Below are 24988 nucleotides of genomic sequence, written 5' to 3' on the forward strand. Positions count from 1 at the left end.
ACAGTAATGTCATTAAGACCCTCCAGTCCTACCACCTTTCCATCGCTAACACCCGGCAAATTATTCATGTCCTCCTCCGTGAAGACAGAAACAAAAAAGTTATTCAATACCTTAGCCATATCCTCATCCCCTACCACTAGGTCCCCTTTCTCATCCTCTAAAGGACCAACATTCACCCTAGCCAGCCTCTTCCTTTTTATATATTTATAAAAACTCTTGCTATCCTTTTTTATATTAAGCGCTAGCCCAGCTTCATAGTTTCTCCTACCCTTCTTTATCAACTTCTTTGTCAATCTTTGTTGACATTTAAACCTCTCCCAATCCTCATCTCGCCCACTACTCTTAGCTACTCTAAATTCCTCCGCTTTTAACTTAACACTTTCCTTCACCTCCTTCGTTATCCACAGCTTATTACCTCTCTTCCTACTATCCTTTTTGACCATCGGAATAAATTTCCGCTGAGCACCAAGAAAGATCTCCTTAAAGATCCTCCACTGCTCCTCAGCAGACCCTCCTTCCAACGCGCTCCCCCAGTCCACATTCGCCAATTCTTCTCTCATCCTACCGTACTCCCCTCTATTCAAACAGAGGACGCGTGTCCGGGAACCCACTTTCTCCTCCTCCATCTGCACCAGAAACTCCACCATACAATGATCACGCTCCCCAAGAGGATCCTTCACCACAAGGTCCCTAATTCTACCCGCCTCATTACATAGCACCAGATCCAAGATAGCCAAAGAGTGAATCAGAGCTGCACTTTAAACAGAGAAAATTCTGACCCAAGAATTGATTTGACTTATTATTGTCACATGTATTAGTATACAGTGAAAAGTATTGTTTCTTGCATGCTATACAGACAAAGCATACCATTCATAGAGAAGGGAGGAGAGAGTGCAGAATGTAGTGTTACAGGGTGTAGAGAAAGATCAACTTAGTGCGAGGTAGGTCCATTCAAAAGTCTGATGGCAGCAGGGAAGAAACTGTTCTTGAGTTGGTTGGTACATGACCTCAGACTTTTGTTTCTTTTTCCTGACGGAAGAACTTGGGAGAGAGAATGTCCGGGATGCGTGGGGTCCTTAATTATGCTGAATTCATACAGAATGCAGGTACATGCACACGCTGAGTTTGAAGATCAAGTTTGTGAGGAGTTAAAACAAGAGGCTTTTCCTAGCTGGAGCTAAAGGGAATTCCGTCGAAAATTTTTCTCTGTATAGGATAAGATGGGAAAGAACAGAAGTAAACCCTTGGGAGCTGTAAATTACATTGGATTGATTCCGGGAGAATTGGATGTATATTACAGAGACAAGTAATGTAACAAAATTGGAGTTTTCGGATGTCATTTAAAGTAGAAGCACATTCTGTTTGGTAATTTAAATACAATTTGCCTGCGAAATGAAAATAGTGTTTAGTTAATAGTATTTTGTTCCATTTGTCTCATTAAAAGTTTTGAAATGTGAAATCTTGTTGTGTGGCATTCTTTCATCTCATAACTAGAAGTTCAGATTTTTGTTTAATAGTTATTGGTCTCTTTGCAGATTGTAAATGTACAAAAAAGCCAAATGAATTGTATAGGATATCTTCTTCAATTAATCATGATTTTTTGCAGCTAATATTGAAGGAAAGCCTTAAAGGAAGATTTCCTTATGTTACTGTCTCTTTGTTCCAAATATAGTGGAACTTCAGACCTGTTTGGAACATGCTCTAAGAGTGAAATAAGAATCTGGCATACCCCCACCAATAAAGAACTTCTGCGCATTGTTGTGCCAAATATGACTTGCAATGCCATTGAATTTATGCAAGATGGGAGAAGCATTATTAGTGGTAGGTACTAATATATTTTTCAAACCGTTAGAATTTCATCTTCCTACATTTGGTACATTTTATCTTATTTTGAGTTATTTTTCTGATTTTAACTTTCCATAGCATGGAATGATGGGAAAATTCGTGCTTTTACACCAGAGACAGGCAAATTAATGTATGCAATCCACAGTGCTCATCCAGATGGTGTCACAGCAATTACTGCCACTAGCGACTGCAAGAAAATCATCAGTGGAGGTGGTGAAGGACAGGTATGTACAACATGTCACAGTCTAAGAATATATGTCTTTATGATTGGGTTGTGCTTGATGTATTGCTGCACAACACAATAGAGGTTTGCCATTATAATTTACTGGGTTCCAATATGGAAGTACTATAAGATGGTATTGAAATACAGCTAACTGGTGGTTTTGATTAACTTCTTAAAACTGTTGCCTGCCTGTCCTCCATTTTATGGCACAGAATAAATAAGCAATAGATATACAGTCTTATAGCACGTTCACCTCTCATGCATATGTTAACTCTCTGAAAGAGTTCTCCACTCTGGGTGGCATGGTTTGTACTGCTGCCTCACAGAGCCAGAGACCCAGGTTCACTTCCCAGCTTGGGTCACTGTCTGTGCAGAGTCTGCTCATTCTCCCCATGTCTGCGTGGGTTTCCTCTGGATGTTCCAGTTTCCTCCCACAGTCTGAAAGATGAGCTAGTTAGGTGCATTGGTCATGCCAAATTCTCCCTGTGTGTACATGAACATGCCGAAGTGTGGTGACTAGGGAATTTTCACAGTAACATCATTGCAGTGTTAATGTAAACCTACTTGTGGCACTAATAAAAAAAAACTTAAAACTTTTAAAAATCACTCCCTCACCTGTCCTCTTTCCCCATAGTCATGCATTTTTATTTATTTTTCAAGTACTTGTTCCCTTCTAAAGTGAAATGAATTCAAGATCATAACAACTTGCTGTGTAAGGAAAAAAGTATTTTCCCTTTTGGTCCTTTTGTCAATTTTCTGCATCCACTGGTGATTGACTGACCCTTCTATTAGTGGAAACTAATTTTGCCTTAATTACTTTATCAAAAGCATAGACAATTTTGAACAACTACCCATAACAACAGCCTTCTTTGCTCTAAGGAGAGCAATCCCACAATCAGAATATATCTAGTAGTTCATAAGGCATTGTGAGACATCAACAGGAACAGAATTGTATGGCATCAGTCATTCCTCACTGTACCATTACCATGAACCGTGGTTCAATGAGGAGTGTAGAAGAGCATGACATGGCATACCTAAAAATGAGATGCCAACCTGGCAAAACTACAACACAGGATTATCATTGAATCCTACAGTGCAGAAGGAGGCCATTTGGCCTATCAAGTCTGCACCAACCACAATCCCACCCAGGCCCTATCCCTGTAACCCCACTTATTTAGCCTGCTAACCCCCCTGACACTAAGGGGTAAGTTAGCATGGCAATCCATCCAACCCATACATTTTTGAAGTGTGGGAGCAAACCAGAGCACTGGGAATAAACCTGCAGACACAAGGAGAACACAGATAGTGATCCAAGCCAGGAATTGAACCCAGGTCCCTGGTGCTATGAGGCAGCAGTGTTAACAGCTGTGCCTCCGTGCCAATGCATACTAAACAGCAAAAACAGCATTCAATAGACAGAGCTAAGTGGTTCCACAACTAATAGGTCAGATCAAAGCTCTGCAATTGTGCCACATCCTATTGTTATTAGTGGTGGACAATTAGACAACTAACAGATGGAGGAGACTCCACGAACACATCCATCCTCAATTATGGAGGAACCCAGACAGGCAATAAATGTTGGCATTGTCAGTGACGCTAATGTCACATGAACAATCTACATTTTCAAAATGCCACCTCGATCAAATGTTGCCTTGATGTCAAGAGCAGACATGCTCACCTCAGCTCCCCCTGGCATTCAGCTCCTTTGTCCATGCTTCAATCAAGGTTATAGTCAGGTCTGAAACCAAATTGACCTGGTAGAATTCAAACTGAACATCAGTGAACAGGTTAATGGTGATTATGTGTCTCTGAGCAGCACTGTCAACAGCACCTTTTATCACCAAAAGACAAAATGCTGGAAAATTTCAGCAGGTCTGGCAGCATCTGTAATGAGAGAAAAGAGCTGACGTTTCGGATGCAGATGACCCCCTGAGCTTTTATTACATTGCTGACGATTGATGGGGCAGTAAACAACTGGATTGGATTTGTCCTACTCTTTGTGCATGTAGTGTCAAACTGGGTTTTCCTTTCCAGTTACTACTTTTAATTTGCCCTATTTGGGTACAGTACTTCACAGCTAACTTTAGGTAGCTAAAATAATTAGAAGAGACTTTGGGCAGGATTTTCCATACCTCCCGTGGCATGATCCACGGCTGCGGAGGCTGCCTGCCACCTGTTGACAGTCAAAGGCTGGATCCTTTGATCCGCTATCAATGGGGTTTCCCATTCTACGCATCCCCCTACTGCCGGGAACTGGAAGATCCCACTGGTGAGAATGGCTGGAAAATTCCGGCCTTTATTTTCTTACTTAGCTGCTGCTTACTTGTTGAACAACTGCTGGGTGAGACTTTCATCTGTCAGGTTAAGCCCATTCCAAATCAAAAGGAAATTGTGCATGGCACTGGTGTAAATTCTGAGCAGAGTCATCAGCAAGAGCATTGTCAGTGTCTGCACTGTCACACTGCAGCCCAGTTGTGCCAAAAGCAAGTTGTTGGCTGTCCCACAAAACCTACTTCCATTTGGTGTGGTCATTCTCTCCACACAGTTGCCCAGCAGAATTTATTGAAGGTAGTATTATGATGCTGCTCCTATACATTTGCACACAACTTAAATTCTCCTTCCAATTTCAATTCTCTTCCCACATCTGTGCACTAAGGCAGACTTTTGCCTGTTTCCATAGTTAGTAATTCCTGAAACAGATTGTTAGTCTGTTGCCAGGAGCTTATAGCTTGAGGGGTACCATGGCTGACCAGGAGTCTCTCCTGCTCTTACCACGAGCCATTGGCTTGTTGGAAGGATTTGCAGGTTGACACTCAATCTGTTTGATTAGATTTATGGACATATAATAATGATATGATTATCATGTTTCCATATAATAATCAGCTCCGTACTGATTTCTGACATGGAGCAGATTACGGCAAAAAATATAGATTTGAGATGAGTAGAGGCCACAGCATCCAACAGGCAGCCTGTGAAACGGCCTCCGAGCTGGCAGCGGACTGGGATAATCACCCCCATAATCTTGGACAGACATATTTTTTAACACCTCTAACCAGAAACCCAACAAGTCTGTACAATCCTATACTGTGACTTTGAAAATCCTGGCACAAAAAAGTGCACTTTCCGTACCCTCACTGACTAACTCGTGAGAGGCCGCGAGGTCTGTAAAATACATAATGATGCTGTGCACAAAGAGTCGCTCTGAGGAAGAAATCTCATGTTAGAGTCCACCATCAGTATCTGCATGATAAATGAAAAGATAGAGAGAAGCACCAAGGAATTAAGGTGGGAAACAGAAGTTTTTGCGACACAGAACACACCCTGCCCGAACTGTGGTGGTACAAAAGAGGAGCATGTGTTTCACATTTAATGGATGTTGCAACAATTGTGGCAAATGGAATCGATTTGCCAACTGTTGCTCGTCCAAGTCACAGCAACTCGCCACTACCACTAGCCACATTGCAACTGGCTGCTCCTCCAAAGTTTGGAACATGAACAGAGTCAATGAGCTGGAGGTCAATCACAGCAGCCATAGCATTGGGCCTCTGGAAACATTCTACTGCAAGACTGGGGAAAGGTGACATTTCTGCTAAATTAAACATTGCTCACAGCAGTGCAAAACTTAAATTCAAAACTGATACTGGAGCAAAATTTAACGGTTGCTGAAGTAGCTTCTAAGGAAAATGAATTGTCATGTCCATGCTACCCAACAATCTTACAGATAGCAATAGCAATTGTTGGCCAGGTGATAACACAATGCTCACATGTTACAGCCTTTGTTGAATTTGCACTCCATGTTCTTCTGTATTTCAATTATGTGGATTCTGCCTCCCCATCTCAAAATGATTAACCATTCTAATTACCCATTTTAAAACTATCTTTACATTAATTTTAGGTGCGGATATGGGAAATTACACCGAAGACTCAGAAGTTTACTGCAGGCCTGAAGGAACACACATCAACAGTGTCCTGCATTAAAATGAAGAAAAATGACCAAGAATGTGTAACGGCAAGTTTTGATGGCACTTGTATCATCTGGGATTTAATGTAAGTTCTTGAAAATGTAACATCATTCTCAGACGTGTAAGACTCTATGAGCATTGTGCACATTCGGTATTCCCACTTCCTGGTCCTGCTCTCATTGGGTTTCTTTAAGTCACCATTTATACAGCAATAGTAATTTTGAGGCTCCAAAAATCTAATGTTTTGGGCGATATTTTTTGATTCCCATTACTTACAAACACAAAAACTATATAAATACTATCCCATTTTCAACTTGTCCCAATTGTCTGTCCCTACTTCACAAAAACTTGTCTCTAAACTTTGCAAAACTATTTAGTAAAATTACAACGTAGTATCATAGACTGCATTAGGTTGAGAGTCTTGCATTTATTGAATGTTACTTTCTGGATACTACAACTTTGAGAGGCTCTCAATTGACTTCAACTAAAAGGTTCTGAGATCTAAATTCAGTAGCACCAGAAAGCAATGCAGGATTCAACTGTGCTCATTGATTGTGAAAAAGGCAGCACATCAACATCATTCTGCCTGCTTACTTCAATGATTTTAGTGCCCAACCATCACTAGCCTTGTTTGATTTTTCAGCAGGAGACCAATATAAGCGGCTAGCACCATTTAAAGCTTGCCTGCATTGCATAAAACTGGCAGGCACCTCTTCAAGTGTACTGTGGTTGGGGCTGGAGTCATGCTGGAAGTGACTTTGACCTGGGAGACATTGTTGAATGGCAGCTAGCTCTAAGGTTTTTTGGACACAGCACGGGAGACCTTACAAGAGGAGACGAAAAGGAGGAGAGAAGTCATTTGAGAGGAGGAGAGGAACTAAGAGACTATTCAGCCACATTCTCAGAACAGATTGGGAACATATAGTTGGAAGTTAAACCTCTCAAAGACCTGGATATGTTACTGCAAGAAATTCAATGACTGAGCATGAATGATCAAGGGTCAGTGGATGTATCATCAGAAGCATATAATATCAAATGAACCACTAGCCTCAGTCACTGCTCAATTAATTGACTGCACCTTTGCCCATCCCCATCAGTTACCTGTTACCAATCTCTATCAACAATGACACTTATATGGTGTTCCACCACATTTTCTAACATTTTCACCCTTTCAGCGTAGCCTTCCGACTGGATGGGGTGAGGCAGAAGGGCATTTAAAATTATGGTCCAAGTAGTTGATCAGAGCCAAGGAGCAAAATTCACCACTGCATGGTTGGAAAATAGACTTAGTTCTTTTCTAACTCTGATTTTAACACTGTGAAAGAGGGTGGATTTGAGTGAACTATGATCACACTTTAGGAGATTTATAGACTTTTGTAAATTTATACTTTAATATACATTTGAGGTTTAAAATTCAGTCAATCTTGGAACTTTTAAAGTAATTGTTAAAACTCAGTTTGCTTCTCACACACCCTTTGAGAAGTTACGCTTTTTTTTGCTGTAATTGAAAGAGTTAACATGCATGATGTTCCTGTACATCGGGATAAAGGTCATCTTGTATTCTGCATTTGTAATGTGCTTCTCAATCTTTAATAATTATTTAAGATCAGAAACAGCAGTAGCCTTTATTTATATACTTCAAAAACCATCCCAAGGTGCTTCATAGGAGTGTGATGAGACAAAAATGGCTGCTTTAGGAGGGGGTGACTAAAAGCTTTTTTAAGGATATGGGGTGGGATTTTCCAGCTGCTTTTCCCCAAAACCGGAAAATCCCACCCAAGGCCAACAGGCCTTTCCATGGTCCGCCCCTCACCTGCTATGATTCCCGTGGCAGGTAGAACAGGAAAATTTGCCCCATGAGATTCGAGAATTAAAAGAAGAGGAGATAGAAAGATGGAAGAGTGTAGAGAGAAAATTCCAAGTCATTCGGTGGGATTTTCCAGCCGTGCTCGCCCGAAGACCAGACATTTCCACCTGAGATCAGTCGACCTTTGCATGGTCCGCCGAACTTTCTGTCCCACCTACTACAATTCCCATGGCGGGCAGGACAGGAAAGTTCTGCCAACTGAGTCTAGATGGTTGAAAGCAAAGCTGCCAATGGTGGGGTGAAAGGAAAGGGGAAGTGACCATTTTAGTGTTCAGTTCAAAGGAGCAAGATTTAAGAAAAACTGCAGTTTAGATATAGAAAGCTTGGACAATTAAATGGGATAACAGTGAAATGCATTTTATTTCCTTTCTTTGTAGTCAGAACTGTAGAAATATATCCAGAGACAATTAGATCTTGATGTTGAAATCAAAATCCTTGGAGGGAGGTTTACCACTGGATGATGCCATTTTTGGTCAGATGTGACAGTAAGACAAAGAAGGTCAATAGACTGAGATCAAAGTAATCAAAAATAGCTTTTGGCTATGCGTACAAGAGAGAGATATCTGATAAATTAAGAAAGAAAACTTGGGAGTGGAAATTTTTCAAATTGCAAAATTCATCAGCTTCTATAGATTATTGATACTTGAAAGAACAAATTTCTATCTATATAGTGCTTTTCACATCAGCAAGGATGTCCCAAAGTGTTTCACAGCCAGTGAGGTGCACTTAAAATGTACTCACTGTTGCTGCATAGGCAAACCTGACAGTAAATTTGCTCACAAGCACATCCCACAACAACAGCAAGTCATCGGGGCTGGAAATTTCTCATCCAACCCATCATGAGTATCATTGTGGGTGGGATAGAAAATTTGGCAGACTGTTTAAAGGTCCATTGACCTCGGGTGGGAATTTCTGGTCTTGGGGCATTGGAGGGGGGCGGTGGGGGGTGGGGGGAGGGGTGGTGCGGCGCTGCGGGTGCGGAAAATTCCACCCATGGTCGCTTAATGTGTTTTTAATGATGTTGGTTGAAGAATGAAGGAGATCTCCTTGTTCTTTTTGAATGATTTCATGTGCACTAGAGAGGGTAGACAGTCCTTGGTTTAATGTTTTATCTAAAAGGTGGCATTACTAACATTACTGTACTCTCTCAATATAACTAGATTGTCAGCCAAGATTATGAACTGAGTCCTCTGGAGTTAGTTTTGATTCTGCACCATTATGATTCATAGGTGAAGTGCTAGCAATGAACCAAGTTGGCATAAACCCCTGTGTTCTGTTTAAAAATAAAAATAACAAGTCTAATTAGTGAACATCTGCTTTTCAAGACTCTTTCAACTTGATGGTACTGAATAGCTTTCCTGTCAAGATAAAAAGACCTTTTTGAGTTATCTTTGCTGCTGAATCTAAGCTCTACCATCTTGTCATAGAACCCACTCCATCCCCCTTACCCCCAGAGAATTCCAACCTCTGCAACCATGTTTTCTCCCTTGGAATAACCATTATTTTATTTATGCAGCAAATGCACCTGAGAAATTGTATTCACACTTATCCACCAGCAGATGGTGGTGTTGGCTGTATAGTATGAATTGTGAATCGTTTGGCATTCTGCATTTGTAGAAATCCGATGATTCTGATGGTAAACACATGTACCAGTCTGGTAGTGCAGATGAGAAGCATTGCCTTATTCAAACTTTCGTCTAGAAGTCATTTCTAGATTTCACTTGGAGCAGGTGCACTTTGACTGGCATGCTGTATGACTCCCTGCACTATAAAGGCAAAATTGTACTAAAGAATTCTTGCTAATGATGATTATTTAGGAACTGAATATTAAAAAACTTGCATATGGAGATCATGTTCAAAATGTGCAGCACATGGCCAAACATTCAGAGCCTGTGCTTCATCATTCGAGTGTGGATTGTGGACTTGAACTGTAATATTGTACTAGTCAGAATTCTTAGGGGTAAAAAGAGAAAGGTTGAAAGGGATAGGGTAAATGGAACTTTTTTATTATCCCTGATGAATCTTAAACCCAGCCTTACCTTTGGAAATTAGTGTATTTATTGTTAATCCCTAAATTACATGTTGCTTATTTCCTACAGACGCTTTGCAAGAAATCAGATGATTTTGGCAAACACCCTTTTTAAATGTGTGTGTTACCATCCTGAGGAATATCAAATAATAACAAGTGGAAAAGATAGGAAGGTAAGAAGATTCGTACATGGAGACATACACCTTCTTCCTTTTCAGAAAATAATCCATTTTCCTCTTGAATGCCTCGATTGAGTGTGCCTTCACCACACTCTCATGTGTTGCATTCCAGATCTTAATCACTCGCTGTGTTGAAAGTTTCTCCTCATGTTTCCATTGCTTCCGTTTTGCCGGTTACATGAAATTTCTGGCCTCTTGTTCTCAATCTTTCAACCAGCGTGAACAGTTTTTCCCAATTATCTCTGTCCAGACCCCTCGTGTCTTGAATAATATCTGTATCAAATCTCCACTCAACCTTCTCCACAGAAGCTCCTTCATCCCCGGGACTATTCTCCTGAATCTCTTCTGTACTCTCCCTAATGACTTCACACACTTGCTAAAGTACAATGTTCAGAACTGGATTCAATACTCCATGAGGCCGTACCAGTGTTTTATACCAGTTTAACATAACCTCCTTGCCTGGGTACTCTATAACCCTATTAATAAAGCCACAGTATCCTTTATTAAATACCCTCACAACCTGCTATCTTCAGTGACCTATGCTTATATACACCCAGGTCTCTCTGCTCCTATACCCCTTTCGAAATGTACCTTTTAAGTGATACTGTCTCTCCATGTATTTCCAACCCAAATGAATCACTCCACACTTTACTGTATCAAATTTTATCTGCCTCCTATCTGCCCACCAACCTGTCCAAATCCTTTTGAAGTTCTACACTATCCTCCTCACAGTTCACAATGCTTCCAAGATTCATATCATCCGCAAATCTTGAAATTGTGCTCTATACACCAAGGTTTTGTCAGTAATATACATTGGGAACATGCGCCTAAATACGGAACACTGCGGGTTAGACTACAAACATTCCTCCAGCCCAAAAACATTGATTAATCACTACTCTCTTTCCTATCACTCAGTTTATTTTGTATTCATGATGCTACTGTCCTTTATATTCCATGAGCTCCAACTTTGCCCACAAGTCTGTTGTGTGACACTGTATCAAATGATTTGATTTGATTTATTATTATCACATGTATTAACATACAATGAAAAGTATTGTTTCTTGCGTGCTATTATACAGACAAAACATACCGTTCATAAAGGAGGAAACGAGAGAGTGCAGCATGTTGTATTACAGTCATAGCTAGGGAAAAATCAACTTAATGCAAAGGTAAATCCATTCAAAAATTTGACAGCAGCAGGAAGGAAGCTGTTCTTGAGTTGTTTGGTACATGACCTCAGATTTTTGTATCTTTTTCCAAAAGGAAGAAGGTGGAAGAGAGAATGTCCGGGGCGTGTGTCATTCTTAATTATGCTGGTTGCTTTGCCAAGGCAGCGGGAAGTGTAGACAGAGACAATGGATGGGAGGCTGGTTTGCGTGATGGATTGGGCTACATTCACCACCTTTTGTAGTTCCTTGCAGTCTTGGCCAGAGCAGGAGCTGTACCAAGCTGTGATACAACCAGAAAGAATGCTTTCTATGGGGCATCCGTAAAAGTTTGTGAGAGTTGTAGCTGACATGCCAAATTTCCTTAGTCTCCTGAGAAAATAGAGGCATTGGTGGGCTTCTTAACTATAATGTCGGGTCGAAGGGACCAGGACAGGTTGTTGGTGATCAGGACACCTAAAACCTAAAGCTCTCAACCCTTTCTACTTCATTCCCATTGATGTAGACAAGGGCATGTTCTCCTTTACAATCCCTGAAGTCGATGACAATCTCCTTCATTTTGTTGACATTGAGGGAGAGATTATTGTTGCCACGCCAGTTCACTAGATTCTCCATCTCATTCCTATACTCTGTCTTGTCATTGTTTGAGATCTGACCCACTACGGTGGTGTCATCAGCAAACTTGAAATTGAATTGGAGGGGGATTTGGCCATACAGTCATTAGTGTATAAGGAGTATACTAGCGGGCTGAGAACACAATCTTGTGGGGCACCGGTATTGAGGATGATCGTGGAGAAAGTGTTGTTGCCTATCCTTACTGATTGTGGTCTGTGAGTTAGGAAGTTTAGGATCCAGTCGCAGAGGGAGGTGCCAAAGTCCAGACCATGGAGTTTGGAGATGAGTTTTGTGGGAATAATAATGTTCAAGGCTGAGCTGCAGTCAATAAATAGGATTGATTGACTATTCTGGATTGATTGACTATTTTGACAAAGGTGTCCTTCTGGAAGTCTGTGCCTTCTGGAAGTCCGTGTACAGGTATCAACAGCATTATCTCATCAAAAAACGCCAGTAAATTAGAGAAACATGATTTGCCCTTAACAAATCTATGCAGGTTTTCCTTAAATTTTCCCGAGTGACTATTAATTTTTTCCTGCATTATTGTTTTCCGAATCTTCCCCATGATGTAAGTTAAACTGATTGTCTTGTGGCTGTTGGGATGATCTTTGCACCCTTTAACACTTCCAATTCTCTGATCCTCTGGCATCACCTCTGGATCTAAGAAAGACTGGAAAATTATGGTCAGTGCCTTGGTGATTTCTGCTCTCTTCAGTATTGTTGGATGCATCTTATCCAATCTTGGCGCCTTTAAATACAGATAGCTTATCCAATACCCCATCCTTCCCAACTTCGAGTGTCTGAATTACCTCAAATTTCACCATAATCTGGGCAACATCATCTTCCTTGGTAAAGAGAAATGCAAAGTATTTATTTAATATCTCAGCCATGCCCCTTGCCTGTCCTTATTTGCCCCACTCTTTTACCTTTGCAAATATCACATAACCCCATTAAAACTAGTGATCAATATCACACCTCTCTGTTCTGTTCTTATTGGATGAAGCTGCTGACTTAAACCATTGAACTCAGACTCATTTTACATATAGTGCATCGCATTGTATTATGATATTAGCTTGATAAAGTGCTTGTTACGTAATTGAACTAATTTGGAGGAGTTACTGAGCCTAAGAATGGTTGGAGTGAAGATGTGGTTTGGGTGCCTGTGCAAGCTAATTCAACTCCCAGAGTAACTCTTTCAAGACTGCTCCAATAAAGATCATCCTCACTGACTAATATAATGCATGTTGGGAGCATACTTGGAGCATCAGTGGTACAGTGTTATAACTTTGCCTCCATGTCCCTTCAAAGTAGTTTCCACCAGGCAGCATAGGATAACTGAATTTTATTTGAAGGAATGACACATGTTACAATTTCAACAATTAATTTACAATGACTGGTGATTTTAAGTAATCCCCAAAGCCTCCACACATTTAATTGTGTTCACTGAAACTTATGTTTTTAATAAGATGATTCCATTATTATGCCTGCCTTGTTCAAATTATCTGCTTTGCAGAAGGCTGTTGATATCCTGACATCTTGACATTACCTGTCTATAAATTTAAAATGAAAAGTAATTACAATTTGCTGGTACACTGGGAAATAATTTGAGTATATTGCTTTAGTATAGCTCAAACCAAATTTTACCCTAACAATAAATGAAACATTTAGGTCCAAAATTTCCAAGAACATTCTAATATGACAGTAGCATAAAAGCATAATTGCATAATTTTTGCACAAAACTGATTAATGCCGTTTATACAATAATATTCTGAAATATCTTGATCTTTTTGTGATGCTTGTGAGATATATCTACTAAACTTCTCAGCCACTCACTCATTAATATAGCTTTGCCCCCAGTGCTTCCTCAAAATAATAGGCTGGCATAGATTAACACACAAAAGTTGTGGCATACGAGAAAGGTCTGTGTTATTGGTTTTGATGTGATCCAGCGGTTTTAGCTTAGACTATTTGCAGTTGCCCAGTACATTCAGCCCATTGAGTCTGCACTGACTCTCTGCCAGAGTATTTTACTCAGGCCCTCTCCCCCACCCTATCCCTGTAATCCCATCATTTACCATGGGTAATCCATCTAATCTACACATTTTGGAACAAGGGACAATTTAGCATGGCCAATTCACCTAACCTGCACATCTTTGGAATGTGGAATCACTCAAACTAGCCTCCCATCCATCGACTCTGTCTCCATCACGCAAACCAGCCTCCCATCCATTGACTCTGTCTACACTTTCCGCTGCCTCAGCAAAGCAGACAGCATAATTAAGTACCACACGCACCCCTGGACATTCTCCCTTCCATCTTCTTCCATTGGGAGAAAGATACAAAAGTTTGAGGTCAGGTACCAGACAACTCAAGAACAGCTTCCTCCCTGCTGCTGTCAGACTTTTGAATGGACTTACCTTTCATCAAGTTGATCTTTCCTTACATCCTAACTATCACCGTAACACTACGTTCTGCACTCTCTCATTTCCTTCTCTATGAAAGGTATATTTTGCCTGTAGAGCGTGCAAGAAACAATACTTTTCACTGTATGTTAATACATGTGACAATAATAAATCAAATCATATCAAATCAAATAAAAATAGAAGGAAACCAGAGCACTAGGAGGAAAGCCACACTTACAACGTGCAAACTCCACACAGACAGTCACTAAAGGCTGGAATTGAACTTGGGTCCCTGGTGCTGCGAGGCAGCAGTGCTACTGTGTCACTGTGCTGCTCAGGTTCTCCAGATATGGGAACCTTATCTAACAAAAGTCTATCAGTCTCTGTCTTCAAAATTTCAATTTGACTAACCATACAACTTCTAAGGAAATATGTTCTACGGTTCCACTATCCTCTGTGGTGAAATAGTGCATTTTAATCACTGTGTCTTCTGCCAATGAAAGACAACCACCAATACCCGTCTGTGCAGGCGCATTCGTCTACACATGCATAGAAAACCACTGATGGATTTTGTTCTTCTAAACTTGAGCTGTGTCAGGGGCTATTTTAAAATTGTAAAACACCATTATAAATTGATGTAGCATGATCAATAAAGTTAGTGGAGAACTGCAGTCATACAGGTAAGAAATCAGAATATAAAACAAGTCCCCAGAAACTAGCTGTAGTGTAGACTTAAGCTGTAAAACATCCCACAACATTGCACACTGAATACTGCAGAATTTTTATTAGTCTGTGCTAACTGTCCAGTTGCCTGACATAATTTTCCTCCATAACAAAGCATGCAAAAGGGCAAAATACAGAAAGAATAACCTATGAACTGAAACTGTTGGATAGCGTGAGCAGATGTGTAGAAGCTCAGGTTAATGGGTCAGAACTCTGAACCTTGTTTTGAGGCTAAATCCTAGATTCCTCACCAAAGATATCATAGCAGTTTATTTTCCTTTATTTCTGTCCTGGCTACTGCCTACTCCCTCACTCCCTACAACTTTCCAGACGTCACTGGATTCCGGGGAAGTGCCGGAAGATTGGAAAATGGCTAATGTTACGCCGTTGTTTAAGAAGGGTGCCAGGTAAAAGGCGAGGAATTATAGGCCTGTTAGTTTAACGTCTGTTGTAGGTAAAATGTTAGAATCCGTCATCAAGGAGGAAATAGCGAGGCATCTTGAGGGGAACTGCTTGATAGAGCAGACGTGGCACGGTTTCCTTAAAGGGAAGTCGTGTCTGACAAATTTACTGGAGTTCTATGAGGATGTGTCTAGGGCGGTGGATAGAGGAGAGCCGGTGGATGTGGTCTTTCTGGATTTTCAGAAGGCGTTTGACAAGGTACCTCACAAGAGGTTATTACAGAAGGTCAGGGGACATGGAGTTGGGGGTAGGGTGTTAGCGTGGATAGAGGACTGGTTGTCAAATAGGAGGCAGAGAGTGGGGGTCAATGGGTGCTATTCGGATTGGCGGATGGTGACTAGTGGAGTGCCCCAGGGGTCGGTGCTGGGGCCTCAGCTATTTACCATTTATATAGATGATCTGGAGGAGGGAACCAAGTGTAGGGTGTCGAAATTTGCTGATGACACCAAAATTGGTGGAAAGGCAAATTGTGCGGAGGGTGGGGAGAGTCTACAGAAGGATCTAGATAGGCTGGGCGAATGGGCCAGGAAATGGCAAATGGAATTTAATGTTGGCAAGTGTGAGATGGTCCACTTTGGTAGGAATAATGGTAGGAAGGATTATTACTTACGTGGAGAAAAACTGCAGCAGGCGACAGTGCAGAGGGACCTCGGGGTCCTTGTGCATGAGTTGCAAAAACCCAGCTTGCAGGTGCAGCAGGTGGTCAGGAAGGCGAATGGGATGCTGGCCTTCATCGTGAGGGGGATTGAATATAAAAGTAGGGAGGTCTTGCTGCGGCTGTATGGGGCATTGGTGAGGCCACAGCTGGAGTACTGTGTGCAGTTTTGGGCGCCGTACTTACGCAAGGATATTTTAGCATTGGAGGGAGTGCAGAGGAGGTTTACTAGGCTGATGCCGGAGTCGAGGGGGTTGAGCTATGAGGAGAGGCTGAATAGATTACGCTTGTACTCGTTAGAGTTTAGAAGAATGAGGGGAGATCTCATTGAGACGTATAAGATGATGAATGGGATGGATAGGATGGAGATGGAGAGACTCTTCCCGCTCAGAAAGGATAGTAGGACTAGGGGGCACAGCCTCAAGATAAAGGGGGGTGCGGTTTAGAACGGAGTTGAGGAGGAACTTCTTCACTCAAAGGGTGGTGAATCTCTGGAATTCTCTGCCCGTTGAAGTGGTGGAGGCTACCTCGCTAAATATTTTTAAGACGCGGGTTGATGGGTTTTTGATGAGAGAGAGGACTAAGGGTTATGGGGAGAGGGCAGGAATGTGGAATTGAGCCACGACAGATCAGCCATGATCTTATTGAATGGCGGGGCAGGCTCGAAGGGCTAGTTGGCCTACTCCTGCTCCTATTTCTTATGTTCTTATGTTCACAGAGTAAACAGTACAGTTGTGCATGCATTGAGTTGGCAGCAAATACAGCCCATCAGTCCTGAATGGCCAACTTTAGTTGGAGATTGTGTACCATTATTCTGCTTGGCCCACCAGAAGAAATAGGATAAGGGCAGAGAAATCAAATACCTTTATCATTTAAATGCTTCAATTCTTCCTTCAACCTTCATGGGAATGCAAGTCATGTTTATGCAATCTACCCTTGTAATTTACACCCTGAAGCTTGGTATTACTCTTGATTCTATACTGTGGTACTGCCAAGAGCCCTAAATCCTTCCTGAAGTGCAATGCCTGCCTAACATAAATGCAGGAATAAAAATAGAAAGTGTTGGAAAACTCAACAAACTGGCAGCATCAACGAAGAAAGAAAGAGTTAACATTGCACGTCCAATGAGTCTTCATCAGGAACAACCAGACCTGCAGCGTTTTCCAGCACTTTCTTTTTTTGTCTTAGAACTCCAGCATCCCGCGGTATCAAAACATAGAAACTAGAAGCAGGAGTAGGCCATTCGGCCCTTTGAGCTTGCTCCACTATTCGTTTTGATCATGACTGATCATCTAAATTAATATCCTGATCCTATTGCACCTATTTAAATGCACAACTCCTGGTGAGGTCACAAACTTCTGTGCTACTGAAAACTAGGGCGTGATCTTACCGGCCATTTACACCATGTTCCCACTTCAGCAAGGTCGGAGAATTTGGCACCCAGCCAAATCTCTGTTCACTGCAGCAGCTGGTTTGAACAGTGGTAACATTCTGGCCGTAGTTTCTACCCCTTTGAGATATAGGTCAACATTCTGCTAAAGCTATTGGTTTGTATGCACAATACAAATAAAAATGAAGCGATAGTTTCATTGTTTCATAAATGATGCAATTCATTTGCAATGCTCAGTGATCATGGAAGCTACTAAGTGTACTGCTGAACATTCTTTGAGGACACCCAAATGCACACAGATTGCAAAGCAGAGGCAAGCAGTCAGAAAAAAACCTCCCTTCAAATCCTACTCTCCCTGAATTTATGTGCATCTCATTTGGCCAAGTCAGACTCACAAGGACATCCAACAATCAGCACTGTTGACCAAAGAACTGGATGCATCCTGGTACTCTTAAAAAGGCTGAGCATGATATTTGAACCCACTAGTCCATACAACACTACACAACTCTGCAGTTCCCCACAGAGATAGCATTCCCAAATATAAAGCTTTCACTAGGCTGCCTTTCGTCCACTAAACAGTCAAACCTTTTGCTGCAGCCATAGAAGGAATACTCGTTTGAGATGTGAAGTGTTGTATATTAGCAAACTATGCAAGAATTCCTATCATGTGTCGAAGGGTTAATTTCCAAGGAGAGGCTCAAGTTTTGAGATGGAGGTTTCTGATGGAGGCTTTGAAGACCTGTGCCAATGGACAACTCCATCTGAACAGTGGTTTGATCAGACGTAATGGTCTCACATGCTCAAGCCTCCATGACATATCTAAGCAAGGCAGGGCTGATTGCGTGTTTGGAGCCTTGATGGCTTTGGTTCCAGATACCAGCACATTTGGGGATTCAGCCAAAAATCTGCTGCTATCCACTGTATTACCAATACAAGTGACCAGCCAGTTGTCGCTGAAGCAAATTAGGCAAAGGTGGGAGTTACAAAGGAGTCACTTGAAGTTTCAGGGTTAACATTTTGAGTCCCTATGATGCTTTTAGGGTTCAAAGCTGCTGAGATTTTCCAGCATTTGTTTCTGTTTCATATTCCAGCATCTGCCATCTTTTGCTTTGATTGAAGTTTCAGATTTGGAGGTATCATCAAACTTTGTGGCTCGATTCCTGCAACTTCACAGCAATTTTTCTTTCATGATGTTTATTGATTTGTTAGCTCATTAAGTATTCTACACCAGTGGTCCAATGTTCTTTGGGTGATGCAAATAGCATTCACTGGTCATGCCACTTTCCTCAAGGTCCCTTGGCTAGCTTGCCCTTCCTGCTGTCGGGACGTAGTCTCACCTGGTTTCTACGTTTTTTGAGAGGGAGTGCAGGTGCTGTCCCTTAGAATGACAGGCCCATCTCCTGTGAGACCTCTCTTCTCTCTATGCTTTTGACATAGTAGAATGACAATTGAATGAAGGACTTCATTTTTTAACAAAAGATGGAAAACAAGCAGTCAGCTAATTTGATTCAATTCCCAAACTCACTCTCAGGAATGGTCTTTTCCCATGCTTTTGTAATCCTCTGTCCAGATTTTCTGGGGCCCCTTTTGGTTACATTGAAATGATCTTACACAATGACTTTTATATTCTGGCACAGTCACTAGCTTGTCTTGAGTTGTCAGCCTAAGTTCCCATCAGCTAGATTTGCATGAATTCTGGTGTACAGTCCTGTAACTTTGTAGATGATTTAACATTGTCAGTCAGGTCCCTCATCTGAAATTTAAAAAGGTCATCCCTTTGATGTTTTTATAAATGGATAGAAATGCAGTTAAATAAATTAGTTTTAGCTACTTGCCATTTGTAATTGTATGACCTTCAAAATGTGGTTTCCAGATGATTGCTGGTTTAAAATTCAGATTTGGTTGATTTTTTTTATTTTCTTTTACTTGGAATCCTGTTGTTAGAGGTAGCTTTGGAAGTAGAATGCCATTGATGGTCGTGACTAAATACTATTGAACTGTTGTCTATGTGTATTATTGCTAGCCTGGAGTTGTATTTAATAAGAATTCACACTAAAAATTGTGCTGTGACCATATAAATCTTTGAAGCAAATTCATTTAGTGCATCAAATTAAAACTATATCAAACGGTTTGCCGTAGAGGAAAGTTTAAAATTTATAAAGCAACAACTTGCATTTACGTAGCATCTTTAACATAGTAAAATGTCCCAAGGTGCTTCACAAGAGTGTTTTCAGACAATAGTTGACACTGAACCACATAAAGTACTAGTTGATTATCAAAAACTTGGTCAAAGAGCTAGGTTTTAATGAATGTCTTAATGAAAGAAAGAGATAAAGAGAGACAAAAAGGGTAAGTGATAGTGCTTAGACCCAGGCAGCTGGATCCACAGTAGCCAAGGCTGGAGGAATAAAATCAGAGATTCGCACAAGGCCAGATTCAGAAAGGCTACGATATATCTTTTTCTCATTTGTTCATGAGATATGTTTTATCGCCCATCCCTTTGACAAGATAGTTGTAAGCTTATGCTGGATGGTAGATCATTGATAAAGGAGCTGAAGATATTTGGATGACTACCCTAAGGAATTCTAACAGTGATATCCTTGGGCTGGGTTGACTTCAATTTTTGCTATGGCTCCTTAATACAACACTCAGTTAAATGTCTTTATGTCATTTCTTTGTTGAGATATTGTAGCAATTGGTACAACTGAATGGCTTGCTAGGCATTTCGGAGAGCAGTTGAGAATCAACCACATTGCTGTGGCTCTGGAGTCACATGTAGGCCAGACTAGATAAGGATGGCAGATTAATAGAAGGTTAGTTTTTTTTTCATTTGCTCATCAGGTATGTTTTGTTGCCCATTGTTAATGGTCTTTGACAAGATGGTTGTAAGTTTATGCTAGATGGTAGATCATTGACAAAGGAGCTGCAGATGTTTGGATAACTACCCTGAGAACTGTACTCCAGCATAATATGCAACCTCATGGCCCAGCATATCCTCCCTCAACCATTAGCATCATGGCAGGGGTTCAATCCTGGGGTTGAATAGAGGGTGCAGGAGGACATGTCAGGAGCAGCATCTGGCATACCTAAAATGAGGTGTCAACCTAATGAAGCTACCAAACAGGAATACTTGCATGCCAAACAGCATAAACAGCAAATGATAGACAGAGCTAAGCGATCCCAAAACCAACGGATCATATCCATGCTCTGTAGTCCTGCCACATTCCGTAATGAACGGTGGCAGACAATTAAACAACTCACTGGAGGAGGAGGATCCACGAATATCTCCATCCTCAGCACATCAGTACAAAAGATAATGCTGAAGCATTTGCAGTAATCTTCAGCCAGAAGTCCCAAGAGGATGATCCATTTCAGCTTCCTCCAGTGGTCCCACGTATCTCGGATGCCAGTCTCCAACCAATTCGATTCTCTCCACGTGATATCAAGAAATGGTTGGAAGCACTGGATACTGCAAAGGCGATGGGCCCTTACAACATTCTGGCAATAATACTGATGACTTGTACTCCATAACTCTCCGCTCCTCTAGCCAAGCTCTTCCAGCACAGTTATAACACTGGCATCTATCCAACAATGTTGAAAATTGCCCAGGTATGTCCTGTAAACAAAAAGCAGGAAAACTCCAACTCAGCCAATTTCAGCCCCATCAGTCTACTTTCCATCATCAGTTAAGTGATGGAAGGGGTCATCAACAATGCTGTCAAGCAGCACCTGCTCTGCAATAATCTGTTCAGTGACACCCAGTTTGGGTTTCACCAGGGTCATTCAGCTCCTGACGTCATTACAGTCTTGGTTCAAACATGGACAAAAGAGCTGAATTCCAGAAGTAAGATGAGAGTGACAGCCCTTGACATCAAGGCCGCATTCGACCGAGTGTGGCATCAAGGAGCCCTAGCGAAACTGAAATCAATGGGTATCAAGAGGCAAACTCTCCACTGGTTAGAGTCATACCTGGCACATAGGAAGATGGTTGTAGTTGTGGAGGGTCAATCATCTCAGCTCCAGAACATCTCTGCAGGAGTCCATCAGGGTAGTGTCCTCAGCCCAATCATCTTCAGCTGCTTATCAATGACCTTCCCTCAGTCATACGGTCAGACATGGGGATGTTCATTGATGATTGCACAATGTTCAGCACTATTTGCGACTCCTGAGATACTGATGCAGCCCATGTTCAAATGCAGCATGGCCTGAACGATAACCAGTCTTGAGCTGAAAATTAGCAAGTGGCATTTGCACCACACAAATGTCAGGCAATGGACATCAACAATAAGAGATATTCTAATCACTGCCCCTTGATATTCAAAGGTATTACCATCACTGAATTTCCCCACTGCCAACATACTTGGGGTTAGCATTTACCAGAAAGTCAGATGGACTTTCCACATAAACACAGTCTCTATGAGAATAGGTCAGAGGTTAGGAATACAGTAGCAAGCAACTCACTTCCTGACTCCCCAAAGCCTATCCACCATCTACAATGCACAAGTCAGGAGTGTGATAGAATATTCCCCACTTGCCTGGATGGGTGCAGCTCCAACAATGCTCAAGAAGCTCGACACCATCCAGGACAAGGCAGCCTGCTTGATTGTTACCACATCCACAAACATCCACTCCCTCCACCACCGATGGTCAGGAGCAGCAGTGTGTATTATCTACAAGATGCACTGAAGCAATTCACCAATTGCTTAGACAGCACTTTCCAAACCTACAACCACTCCCATCTAGAGGGACAAGGGCAGCAGATACATGGGAGCACCACCACCTGCAAGTTATCTGCCAAGCCACTCACCATCCTGACTTGGAAGTATATCACCATTCCTTCACAGTCGCTCGGTCAAAATGCTGAAATTCCCTCCCTAATGGCATTGTGGGTCAACCCACAGCACGTGCACTGCAGCATTTCAAGAAGGCAGTTCACCACCACCTTCTCAAGGGCAACCAGGAATGGATAATGCTGTCCAGCCAGCAACACCCATATCTCATGAGTGAATAAAACAAAAAGTCTGTGGACAGTGCATTCATTACTTTCAAGCCATTTCTTCATATCACATGGAGTGAATAGAATTAGTGGAAGTATGTCATCCTGATATTGAGAACCCCAGGAAAGGGTTGAGATGGATCATTTTTAGACACTTCGGGCTGACGTTGACTGCAAATACTTCAGTCTTACCATTTACACTGAGACTTGGCTTCCCTTTCACTGAGCATGGGGATATTTGTGGACCCTCCTCTTCTGGTTAAATGCTTAACTTGTCCACCACCATTCATGACTGCATATGCTAGGATCATGCTTCATGACTGCAACTGTCTTGAGTGAGAGATCTGAAACAAACACCTTCAAAATCCAGATCGGCGCTAAGCAATGCTGTGTGATAGCCCCATACTATTTATTATCTACCCGACTGTGACTATAATATTTACAATCTACCTGACTGACTATACTATTCACAATCTACCTACTGCGACTCATCAAAATCAACTGCCCTCTGGTGTCAGAACTAAATAAAGCCTAGATGGAAAACTCTTTGCCTTCATGCTAAAACTAAACTGAGCACCATGGACATACATGATCTACAGTTTGAGGATGATGCTCTGCACCAGATTTGCAAGCCACTCTTGATCCCTTCAAGAGTGGGTGGCATGGTAGCGCAGTGGTTAGCACTGCTGCTTCACAGCTCCAGGGACCTGAGTTCGATTCTTGGCTTGGGTCACTGTCTGTGTGGAGTTTGCACATTCTCCTCGTGCCTGCGTGGATTTCCTCCAGGTGCACCGGTTTCCTCCCACCGTCCAAAGATGTGCGGGTTAAGTTGATTGGCCATGCTAAAAATTGCCCCTTAGAGTCATGAGATGCATAGGTCAGAGGGATTAGTGGGTAAATATATGGGGATATGGGGGTAATGCCTGGGTGGGATTGTGGTCGGTGCAGACTCGATGGGCCGAGTGGCCTCCTTCTGCACTGTAGGTTTTCTATGTATTCGTGAGGGGGATGAAGGCCTTATCCTGTATATTTTTGATAAAATAAATATAGAAATCCTCATGGCTATTTCTAAAATTTTAAAAACTGAGGAAAAAAACACAGTCCCCATTCTCAAGAATTCAAACAAGTCAATCCAGCGCAGCAACAAGTAGCAGCCAATATTATGTGAAAGAATGGGACTGTCAGCCCTGAATTGGCATTCTCCTATACAAAGAGAACTGGTGTAGGAAATAATGATGGGAGTTGAGTTCTGGTCAGTCAAATACAAGTTTGGACGTAATCTGGAAAGCAGATGCAATGCTGACTTTTATAAACAATGAAATAAACTTTATAGGAAGCACGAGTGGAATATTGGAGAGATAAAGTGATAAACAGTATAAAAAAGGATTATTTTGAATTCCTTGGAACTAAAGCACAATAGTAGGCTAAGGGGCAATTGTTTCAAACTAAGAAAAGGCTGGTGTCCTTATTTTCTACTCCAGAGGGAAAGAAAGCATATGTCCTTTAATTCTGCCATCAGTGCAGAAGAAGAAAGAACTTGAATTTAAACCCAACCCTACTTTTGCTACCTTATCTGAACTTTGCTTTTGCAGTTTTGTTACATTGCATCTCTACTCCGACCACTCTAGCTACTGCATTTTACGATGTAACTTCTCTTCATGAGATAAGAGGGGGTCATTTCACTTCATATTATTAAACTGAGAACTGTTCCAAGGAGAACTGGCAGAAAGGCAGATATTTAGTAAAGAAAAATGCTGTTTTGTGGAAAACTGCCACTCCATATATGTGTGAGGAATTATTTACAATTTGAAGTAAAATAACGCTGAATTAATGGCTAGCTTATACATGTTTGAAAGTGTTTTTGTTCCAGTAGAAGTACTACAATGCTGCTATTTATTTCAGATTGGTTATTGGGAAGTATATGATGGATCAGTTATCAGAGAACTGGATGGTTCCTTATCAGGTTCTGTTAATGGAATGGACATCACAACAACTGGTGACTGCTTTGTTACTGGTAAGAAAGATCTCAAACCATGATTTGGTTGAAAATGACCATCTAAGAAGTAATTTTCTATGGGGGTGATCTTGAGCCCATGCTCACCATCCATGTGAATGCCTGTAGGGGTTCAAAATATGGAAGTGGCAGATCTTGGTGGCAAGATCACGATTTTGGATTTTCTGCACCCCTCGACAACATCATCAGGTTCACACCTATAATAGGCATGAACCTGCTTCACGTGGTCTGAATAGATTTTAATATCATTAACCTGCCTCCTCACCAAATATCGACCCCTGCCATATATTGACATTGCGCTGACATGTTAACAAGTCGACATGTCATTGAGATGTGAATCTATCATAGGGGTCTCCTTGGGGCATAAGGGCAAGTATAGCTCCCAGAGAGAGGAACATGGCCAGGCAGTGGCCATGGAATGTGCAAGGCTGTTGATGGCTGGTGTTGGGGATGGGGCTGG

General features: G+C 41.6%; 1 protein-coding gene across 1 annotated transcript in view; it reads left to right on the plus strand.

Annotated features, from left to right (window-relative positions):
• The window catches only part of cfap52 (cilia and flagella associated protein 52), a 58106-nt gene that overhangs the window by 25851 nt on the left and 7267 nt on the right, over nt 1-24988 (plus strand). The window contains exons 9-13 of the mRNA XM_080209216.1: nt 1673-1821; nt 1924-2069; nt 5964-6115; nt 9997-10099; nt 24417-24528. Of these exons, the coding sequence (XP_080065342.1) occupies nt 1673-1821; nt 1924-2069; nt 5964-6115; nt 9997-10099; nt 24417-24528 (662 nt within the window). The remainder of the gene's footprint in view (nt 1-1672; nt 1822-1923; nt 2070-5963; nt 6116-9996; nt 10100-24416; nt 24529-24988) is intronic.

Source organism: Carcharhinus amblyrhynchos, chromosome 21 (assembly GCF_965287045.1).
Source record: "Carcharhinus amblyrhynchos chromosome 21, sCarAmb.v2.hapA, whole genome shotgun sequence".
Lineage (NCBI taxonomy): Eukaryota > Metazoa > Chordata > Chondrichthyes > Carcharhiniformes > Carcharhinidae > Carcharhinus > Carcharhinus amblyrhynchos.